Genomic DNA, 9,459 nt, shown 5'->3' on the forward strand with positions numbered 1-9,459 from the left:
ATACATCCATATTTGGACAAAGTTGAGACAATTAATATGGATCGGAGGGAGTACTTCAGTACTTGGGGCTACAGCGGTTGCCGGAGAGAATGTCTCCTCGTGGCTTATATTTATTACACCTTGTGCTCTGTTGTGCACGTTGTGTCGACATGGGAGCCGGATCCGGTGACCTGCCGTGGTGAAGGCACCACGTGCCCTGCGGCCTTCCATCCACCATTCACTGAGATCGGACGGCTGGAAACGATTATAGACACAACGACTTGAACAGGAGGTTTAGACAGAAGAACAGTAGTACAGCAGCAGGTTTATACAAGCCATCTGAAATTCTGAACAATCGTAATTTTTGCAAAGACAAAATATACAATCAAAATCTGAACACTTTTATACGCCTGAATAATTGAAATCTGAACAATAGGGCATACAACAGGTTTCAATAAGAGCAAACCTTGAAAGTCAAATCTGAAGAACTGAATTTTTACAAGGACAAAATATACGGTCTGAGCAATTGAAATTTATAAGTTGCCTCAAATTCTTCCTTGCCTCAAATTCAGATTGCGATTCCGTTCTTCTTTTTACTTCCACTGCTGCAGTCCGGCGGCAGCGGGTGGCCGAGGCCGTCGGGGCGCGGAGAGCCGGGGCGAGGGAGGCCGTTGGACCGGGGCTGAGGAGAAGCGGGCGGACGAGGCTGTCGACCAATTTCTCCCACCGTCGGAGCCGGGAGAGGCGGGCAGACGAGGCCGTCGGGGCGGGGAGAGTTGGAGCGGGCGGAGGCCGTCGGGGCACGGAGAGGCGGGGCGAGGGAGGCCGTCGGACCGGGGGCGGAGGAGCCAGTCTCCTCCTCCCGCGCTGGCGGCGGCGGCGACGGCAGGAGAAGCCGCAATTTCGGCCGAAGAAGCCCGCGAAGTTCTTCTCGTCACTCCCGCTGCTTCCTCTGTTGCGCTCGTGGGATTTTTACATGTTATGGGCTGCTAGCCGTTCGATCTCAGTGGATGGTGGATGGAAGGCCGGGGCACGCGGTGTCTTCACCACGGCAGGGCACTGGATCCGGCTCCGTCGACATGAACTAAGATTGCTTCAAGGCAGCCGGACCTGATGAGTTTGTGAGGCTCGATGGTGGATCTATGCGCCAGTTCCATATATATCAACCTTGATCTTACAAATCCGCTTATGGTATAAAGCCCTCAAATTCATTTCCAGATAGAAAAAGATTTGTCAACTGAGTAAGATCGCCAATAGAGGATGGATTGGCCCAGCGAACCTGTTTGATTGGAGATCTAAAATAGCGAGATTTTTTAGGTTACCAATCTCAATTATGTCACCTTGGAGATTGTTGTGACTAAGGTTCAAATATTGGAGCTTTTGGAGGTTCCCAAAGTTCCATGGTATGAGGCCCTCGAATTCATTTTCACCTAAAGATAGATTTATCAACTTGGAGAGCTTGCCAATAGAGGATGGGATTGACCCAGTGAACCTGTTTGATTGGAGATTTAAAACTTGAAGGCCTTTTAGGTTTCTAATCCATCCTTCAATTGGACCACCTAAATTGTTTCTACCTAGTACCAGATAAATTAAGGCACCGAGTTTTCCTATGCTATGGGGTACTTGTCCTGATAAGTTGTTTCCAAACAAGTAAAGTATTTCAAGGCTTGGGGATAGGTTACCAATGGACCGTGGAATAGATCCCTGCAGCTGATTTCTAGAGAGAATTAGTTCATTCAGTGAACGGCAGTTTCCCAGTGCATTAAGGAATTCCCAGTCCCTGTTGTCCCTGGCTTCAAGCTGATTACGCTCAAGCAACAGGATAGTCAGATTTAAGAGCTTTCCGAAAGAAGTCGGAATTTTTCCGGTGAAATTGTTATTTGATAAATCTACAAATTCTAACCCTGATGCATTGCCTAAGGATGCTGGGATGTGACCGTCAAACATGTTGCCACCCAAGTAGATAACTATGAGATTTGGCAAATGGTCGCCGATATTACGTGGCAATGCCTTGCCTAGCATATTGTACTCCAAGCTTAGATATTGGAGAGAAGTTGAAAGATTCAAGATGCCGTGTGGGAATTCACCTGATAGCCTATTCTCACCCAGCATCAAGCTTCGCAATCTCGGCAATCTCCCAAGCTCATCAGGAATTGTACCCACGAGTTGGTTTGATCGAAAATCGATGTATGTTAGATTTGAAAGAATGCCTAGTGTTGGAGGAATGACACCTTCTAGCAAGTTCCGGGACAAGTCCAGGTCTGACAAACTGGAGCAGTTTGAGAACATGTCGGGAATCGTCCCAACCAAATTGTTGTTGTTAAGATAAAGGAACTCCAGTTGCTGGAGACGATTTAAAGTAGGCAAGGTACCAAAAAATCTATTATTAGAAAGGTCGAGTTGGGTGAGGAAGGTCAGGTTTCCGAGAGAGGAGGCGATTTGGCCTTGTAGGTATAGGTCGGTTAAGTTAAGTGACGAGACACGAAACGGCCTTGCTGTGGTGCAGTTGACTCCATTCCACCGACAGAAATGGGTGTTGTTGCTCCAGTTGCTTAAGGCTCTGTATGGATCGTTGGTGATGCCTCGCTTGAAGTCGAGCAGCGCGTGCAGGTCAACGTTATTCTCATGAACTGTGGAGCAATGGACAGTTGTAACTCCATCACAGAGCAGCAGCAGTGCCAGCAGTAAAAGCGTAGCCCCGAGCTTTGGCGGTTGCTTGGGTGAAGACATAAGGAACTTGTCACCTGCCAAACATAAATCATTAAATAGGTGGTTACGATGCATGTAATTCTCCGTCCAACAAAAAATGTCTCAAGTTTGTCAAAATTTGGATGTATTTAAACTTGACTTAGTGTATAGATGCGTTCAAATTTGATCAAAATTGAGATATCTTTTGTTAGACGGAGGGAATATATCGTTTACTAGCGGATCGATTAACGTGGTGACCAGAGACATGCTCGGTTGAGTTCGCATACAGCTATAATGTATTTTGTTTGTTTAAGCCCTACCTTGACGTGCCAGACATTTGGCTAGCGAAAGTTTTGATGATTTTGTTCGCGATTGAGCTGGTCAAAATTGGCAAAAACTAGGATGCATAAGCAGTACTACCTCCGTTTCATATCAAGTGACTCAAATTTGCCTAAAAATGGACGTATGGAGTAGATAGTAGCCACCGTATAAGAAAACAACAAAATTTTGGTTATGATAAAAAAAGTATAAAGTTGACTTTGTACACTAAGTATCCAAACACACTCGTAATCCATGCGAATGGTTTCTTATAGTAGAACCAGCCCACTTAGGTTCAAGTGTTAGACTTGATGTGGGTGGTCAAATTTTGTGAATTTATTAGGATTTAACCGGCATTGTTTTTTGATAGAAATGACGTACTCGTCAGAAGTGATCATAGGGTAGGGTTCATAAAAATGAGTGCGTGCGTGTTTGTGAGCATCTGCGTTTGTATTGTGTTTTCTGGAAGGAAAAAAACAACTGAAGGACAGGGTAACACGCAACCAATCGATTATTTGAAGCGTGATGGTATAACCGATCTGGTATGTTTACGCTCTGATTAACCACAAGTCTGACCGCGAGGTATATAAACAACCCGAAAGAGATGATTAAGATATCGTACCTCTGCTCATCTGGAGCATAACACGGGCAGCCGTTTCACTCTGGTTTGCCTTCTGGTGGTGTGTGAGCTATGAACTCTGAGTTGGGTTCAAGAATCGGCCAAGGCAGCAGAACTAGAAGGGGTTCAAGAACTCTGAGTTGGGTACGGTGCTCTCAGCTAGGCAGCTAGCTCGTGTCCAAAAGGGTTTAATATCGATGATCACGGCTGCAGCGAAGACCTCGAGTCCGTCAAGCCAACACCCTCGCATTCAGGTCGCTTGCTCCGGCCACGCACATTTCTTGCCCAGATGACGCGGCGCCGATCTCGAGACCTGCTTAATTAATTATGGTGCCCTCACTTGACTTGCATATAACATACACAAAGACTTGCCATGAGCACCACGCAAAGTCTTCTCCTCCGAAATGACACAAAAATCAGATGAGAGAGAACATTGGCCTCTTCTCCGGAGCCCCCCTTAAATTTTAAACTTCGCTCTTCTTCAAACAATTTGAAAGCCCCCCTCAAATTTTAAAAGTTTTCAAAAAATGAAAGCTTTCTTTAGAATTCTAGTTTAGTGAATTTTAGGCTCTTGATATTCTAGAATAATGAAAAAAAAGGGAATTGTGGAAGGCCCAAAGAGGCCCATTATAAGGGCTGGACTCAGTTTGGGAGAGAGGCACGAAAACGATATGGTTGCTTCGTTCGGGGAAATTATTACTTGGGCCTCGCGTTCAGGTGACTAGATATACCCGGCCCGTCAGTTATATGCTCCAACATTAAGAAAGTTATTGGTTCTGAGGTACAGTACTGTCACTACACCCCAGCAGTCAGCAGATGCCTTTCCCTCGAAAGAAAAAACAAACAAACAAACAGCAGATGCCTGGATTGATTTTTTGACTACTACCATGCCATCCACTTGACAGCTTGGACGCTCGCGGCTCATACACGAAGACTTGACTCGAGCACCACCCAACCCAAGGTCTTCTTCCAAGTCTTCTCCTCCGAAATGCAAATCACACTAAAATCACATGAAAGAGAAGAACTACGGGCGGTGACCTGTTCTCTGATGCTTCGAAGTTCGAAGGAGCCAACAGACACGTCCTTCCGACAGTAAACTAATCAACGGAACCTGGGCTTAATTACTTGGTTAGCCAAAGGTCAGTTCAAACCTTCCAATGAATCACACTAAAAATCATCAAAACACACAGCACAGCACACAACTCTTACAAATCCATCAATTAATCAACGATTCCTCAACAACGTAATCCAAAATCAAAAACAACAACCGAAACTAGCGTTACACAGACGACCCAAAAATCACAAACAATAACACGAACCAATCGAACCTGGAACAGGGGAACACTGACAAATCTCTCGCTAACAAAGACCCCCAAACATGATCAAGCCTAGGAACACAATGCTTAATCCTTCCTTCAGTACTTGACGCTGCAGCGGTCGCCGGAGACAATGGCGCCCTCGAACCCCTGTCCGCGTGGCTCCGGCTTAACAGGCACCGAAATCACGCACCAGATCCTCGGCTTCTGCCGGATCTTGATGCTCGCAAACTTATACCTGACCCGCGCGTCCACGGCCACCTCGAATCTCACGGCCCCAGCAGCCGCCTCCTTCCCCATCTCCCCGGCAACATCCCCGGGCACTCCAACCCCCTTGGTCCCGTCGAACTCCAGCTTCACTGAATCCGTGCTCCGCTTGCTCTGCAGGAACTCGGATGGGGAAACGGTGGCGGCGGGGCCGAGGAAGACGCCGGAGACGGAGCGGAGGTCGGCGCGGGGGAAGGCGTCGTAGTAGATGGCGACGCGGAGGCTCGGGTTGTAGAGGGAGAGCTCGAGGGAGAGGCTGTAGGAGATGGAGGGGTTGGGGCCGGAGCTGGGGGAGACGGTGAGGTTGGTGAGAGTGGCGGAGGCGACGGTGGCGCGGATGTGGTGGGGCTGGAAGATGGCCCAGTAGATGAGGATCACGAACCCCGCGGCGATGATGAAGCTGCACAGCCCGCCGCAGCAGGACCTCTGCTGGCGGCTCCCGCCGCCGTACGCCATGGATTGGCCGCTGGCGAGCTTGGTTGGTCGGTCAACGGGGGGAGGCTGGCAGAGAAGGGGAAGAAGGAGAAGGGCGCGCGGGGGTGGGCTCTGCTTCGTGTGGGAGTTTGTGTTCTTTATGGGGTTAAACTTGAGCTTGAGCTTGAGTTTGAGCTGTCCGTAGATACCTTGTCGGAAGCATCCCAGAGCAAACAAAACCGCGTGTACACGCAAATGACACCGAGCCCAAATGACACTTCCTTTGGCAGTACTCTTTCTTTTCATTTCTTAATGGCGTTTTGGAGAAGACTTTGAAGACTGACTTGGGGGCGCTTGAGTCTTTGTCTATTGTCGCGAGCGTTGCTGTCATGTGATTTATCTGACGAGTACACTGTTTCAGGGATGAGGGATGCGAACCGGTGCCTTCTCTGTTTGATCTACGGTGAAGAGAGATATACAGCCGGTGAGAGAGGACCTTTGGAAACAGGTTATCGTGCACAACGTCTTTTTTTTTTGTTAAGATCTTGTCTTAGCGAAATATAATATATGCCCTCCGTGCACATAAGTGTTTTCTGCTGCTCGCGCATGAAGCTCCTGCCCTGCCAACCGGTGAAGTTGGGTTCGTGGGCTTACATCTTCTCGGTTTCGTGGGCTTACCTCTTCGCGGTCAGTCTCGTTCTCATCAGGAGATGAGGACGAGAAAGAGAAGAGGGACAACGTCGATCGAACAGATAAGAAGGGGGAACGAGATAAGGAGTGGGGCGGGGGGCACAAAAAATTCCTCCACCAAGACTGACCCCGCAGACCGTTAGACATGTTTAGGCACGAAAAAGTTAACCGCAAATTTGGAACAAGGTGTTTTTTAGGAAACTAGCATGGTGGCCCACGCGAAATGCGCGGGCTAGACCTGATGATCATTGTTGTATTAATTTTTTTTTCGTGTGCTGATGACTTTTTTCTTTGTACATTTTTTATTCCATGTCATACTGGTATGTTCCCTTTGTTCGGCTTAATAAGGCCCGCATGGGATTTTATGCAGGACTTTGGCGACACATTAGATATCGTTATATTCGTTTTGAAAAACTCTATCAATGGTATAAAGTCATACATACAATATTATTTTTTTGTATAATTGTTTGTCAAAGTTCAGCGCAAAATTCAATGCAGTACTTATAAATCCGGATGGAGGGAGTATAATTCACTATTGGTATGTCCAATATGAATCTGTTCATCGTATTATTTTAAATTTTAAACACAAAGACATGAGATTTGTATACCTGAGGGTCACAGCGTGCCAAAAGCCAAATTTGTCACATATGTCCAATTTAGCATTGATGCTAAAGTTTAGTAGATGATGCCAAACTTGCACGTAGATGGGACTCACAAAAGAATGAATAGATTACTCGGTTCTGACATCTCTTCTTCCCCAACCTCAGTTTCCCATCAAATCCTCCGATCCAAACTCCGCCATGCCCCACTGCACCAACTCCACGTGCGCCCCTGCACCTCCTACGCGCGCCCTCTGCACCTCCTCCGCCCCTCCCGCGCATGCCCTACACCGCCTCTGCCAGCGCCCCTATGCCCCCCCCCCCCCCCCGCGCGCACCCTTGCACTGCCTCCCCCCTGTGCAGCGCCACTGTGGAGGCTCTAAGGGATATAGTTGTGAAATCCCTCCCGTCATCCTCTCATTCCCCAAATCCCCTAGGCGGCCAGGTCACGGTCGCCGCGTGCTCCCACCCTTGACTGTCGCTTCGTTGCTGCTCTGCTTGGTGTCGTGTTTCACGGTGCCGAATAAGGTGTTAATCGATCTCCGCCCGTGGTGGGTGCTAATCGATATGCTGATCAATCTGGCGTTAATCGATCTCTTCCGGAGAACTCACGTGGATCTCATATCGGCTGGAAATAATTGGGTGATGTGGATCAACGTGGAGGCTCCCCTCGGTATCCCTCATATGGGAGTGTCTATTTCTCAGTCGTCTAAAAAATAGTTATTTCTCAATCGATAATCATAACCATCAAATGAAGATTTTCTTATCCATCTGAGCTACATCAATCTTACACGAATCTCAATGACTGAATTAAAAAGGTTGTTATCATCGACTAAGAAATAGTTATTTCTCACTCGTCTAAGAAATAACAAAACTGCCCTTATATTACTTTTAGTTTTTCATACTCATGTATGAATATCTATGTGACCAATGTAAATGATAGAGTGATTCTAATACGAATAGATTAGTGTGATGGATGCTAATATGATAGATCGATTAGAATTATGGGTTTTAATTTCCTCTTTTCTCCCTCTGTTTAATCTTCAATTTCATGGTGTACGTGTATTAAAGGAAGTAGCGTTTTGCTAATTAAAAGAAAAGAAAGGATCGAAGGAATGCATGCAGTAGTAGGCGTGAACGCATGCACGTGATAGCCACCGCTACAAGTGCATGGACTTGCCTGCAGCCATGCGTGATTAACAAACTCATCTAGTGCGTGAATAATTGGCATGCGACGGAAGCAACCGGACGGCAGTGGAGCGACGCGCCTGTTCGCCGAACGGATGTGTTGTCTGCCGGCCGAAGGATGCGTCGGTCGTGTCTCGTGAAACTAATGTGACATATTGTGATTCGCGTTTTGTTTTAGAGATTCAACCGAACGTAACGGCAAACGAACGACTCGTAGATCTCATATCTAACGGATGAATGTAATTAGCGTATTGGTCCAAGCAGCCAAATGTCTTTTTTCCTGCGGCAAAAGATTTTACAAAGTTGTGAAGTGGTGTTGGGCCGGAAGGTTATTGGTCGAATTCTATGCTTCAGCCGCTTTGGACCTGTGGAGCAATGCTTGGATGTCGATGCTTGGATCAAATCTGCGTGGAATTAGTTTTGGTTTCTTTCTTCTTCTTCTTCTTTCGATTAATTCGAAAATCTCTTTCCTTTCAGTCAACTCCAAAAGCACTTCGATCGGGGCACAGTAATTTCTTAAGAATCTGCAGCAACATGGAAAATAACCCCCCATCCCTTCCGTTTCCAACGGGCCAAAAGCGGCATTCAGAAAGAAGCATGAAAGCCTTATCGTCCTTGAGATGTCGCCGGAAGCATCTTTCCTGTTATTTTCTGCCTTCATCAATTAAATACTCCTGGCATTAAGTTGATACTGCAGACACAAAGTACGTACTTCGCTGCGGCACGTAGAATGCACGCTGGCCTTCCGGCCTGCACGCGCGCGTACGTACGGGCAGCATTTGGTCAGTGCGTACGGCGTGTGTGTGCGCGGAGCATCTCGAATTCTCGATCACGCGCTACACACTGCAGCACCAGCATATCTGATCCATACACTGCAGCACGTACGTACGTACAGTAATTACATTGTACTTGCAGACACTGTATTTTGCTATAAGTTTGGTCGAATTTTAAAGAGTTGGCAGTCAACAAAAATTATACGTCTTACATTCTAGAACGAAGGATTATGTATAATTATTGGTGCTATAACCAGCAAAAACAAATGGTATTCTACTATATACTCGAACTCGCATGCACAGCTATAGCTTTTGAATAAAATAAATTTTTGGATGCACTGTATGAGTCATAATTATCAGTTTTCAGATTGCGGGGCTGGTTAGCGAGTTTTCTGCACGCGTAGTGCCTGGTGTTATCTTTCTCCCTCTTTTTCCCTCGATCTTCCAGTGTGGTCGTTTGAGTCCGAACAACTTTGTATCCTGTATAATGAAAAGGGGCCGGAGAGACCCAGGTTGAAAATTGAATCACAATAACCTGAATTGGGTTTCATGAATCGAACCAGTACACCTAAAAACTAAAACTGATAATAAAAAAGTATGATCCGCTT

General features: G+C 46.7%; 2 protein-coding genes across 2 annotated transcripts; both read right to left on the reverse strand.

Annotated features, from left to right (window-relative positions):
- Window positions 1–359: 359 nt before the first annotated feature.
- On the reverse strand, window positions 360–3,822 carry LOC100823916 (probable LRR receptor-like serine/threonine-protein kinase At3g47570). Its single transcript, XM_014902549.2, has 2 exons — window positions 3,608–3,822; window positions 360–2,723 (listed from the first exon to the last, which is right to left on the reverse strand). Exons 1-2 carry the CDS (start codon window positions 3,624–3,626, stop codon window positions 1,213–1,215), a joined length of 1,530 nt encoding a protein of 509 aa, XP_014758035.1. The 5' UTR covers window positions 3,627–3,822; the 3' UTR covers window positions 360–1,212.
- A 926-nt stretch (window positions 3,823–4,748) lies between these two features.
- Window positions 4,749–5,815, reverse strand: LOC100839350. The gene has a single exon (XM_003578837.4). The coding sequence runs from the start codon at window positions 5,641–5,643 to the stop codon at window positions 5,020–5,022; it is 624 nt and encodes a 207-aa protein (XP_003578885.1). The 5' UTR covers window positions 5,644–5,815; the 3' UTR covers window positions 4,749–5,019.
- Between the last annotated feature and the right edge of the window lie 3,644 nt (window positions 5,816–9,459).

The sequence above is a fragment of the Brachypodium distachyon genome, chromosome 4 (assembly GCF_000005505.3).
Source record: "Brachypodium distachyon strain Bd21 chromosome 4, Brachypodium_distachyon_v3.0, whole genome shotgun sequence".
Taxonomy (NCBI): Eukaryota; Viridiplantae; Streptophyta; class Magnoliopsida; order Poales; family Poaceae; genus Brachypodium; species Brachypodium distachyon.

What these genes read in the sequence shown, in the direction of transcription:
- LOC100839350 (XM_003578837.4), bottom strand. Translation starts at nt 5,643, where the DNA reads ATGGCGTACGGCGGCGGGAGCCGCCAGCAGAGGTCCTGCTGCGGCGGG.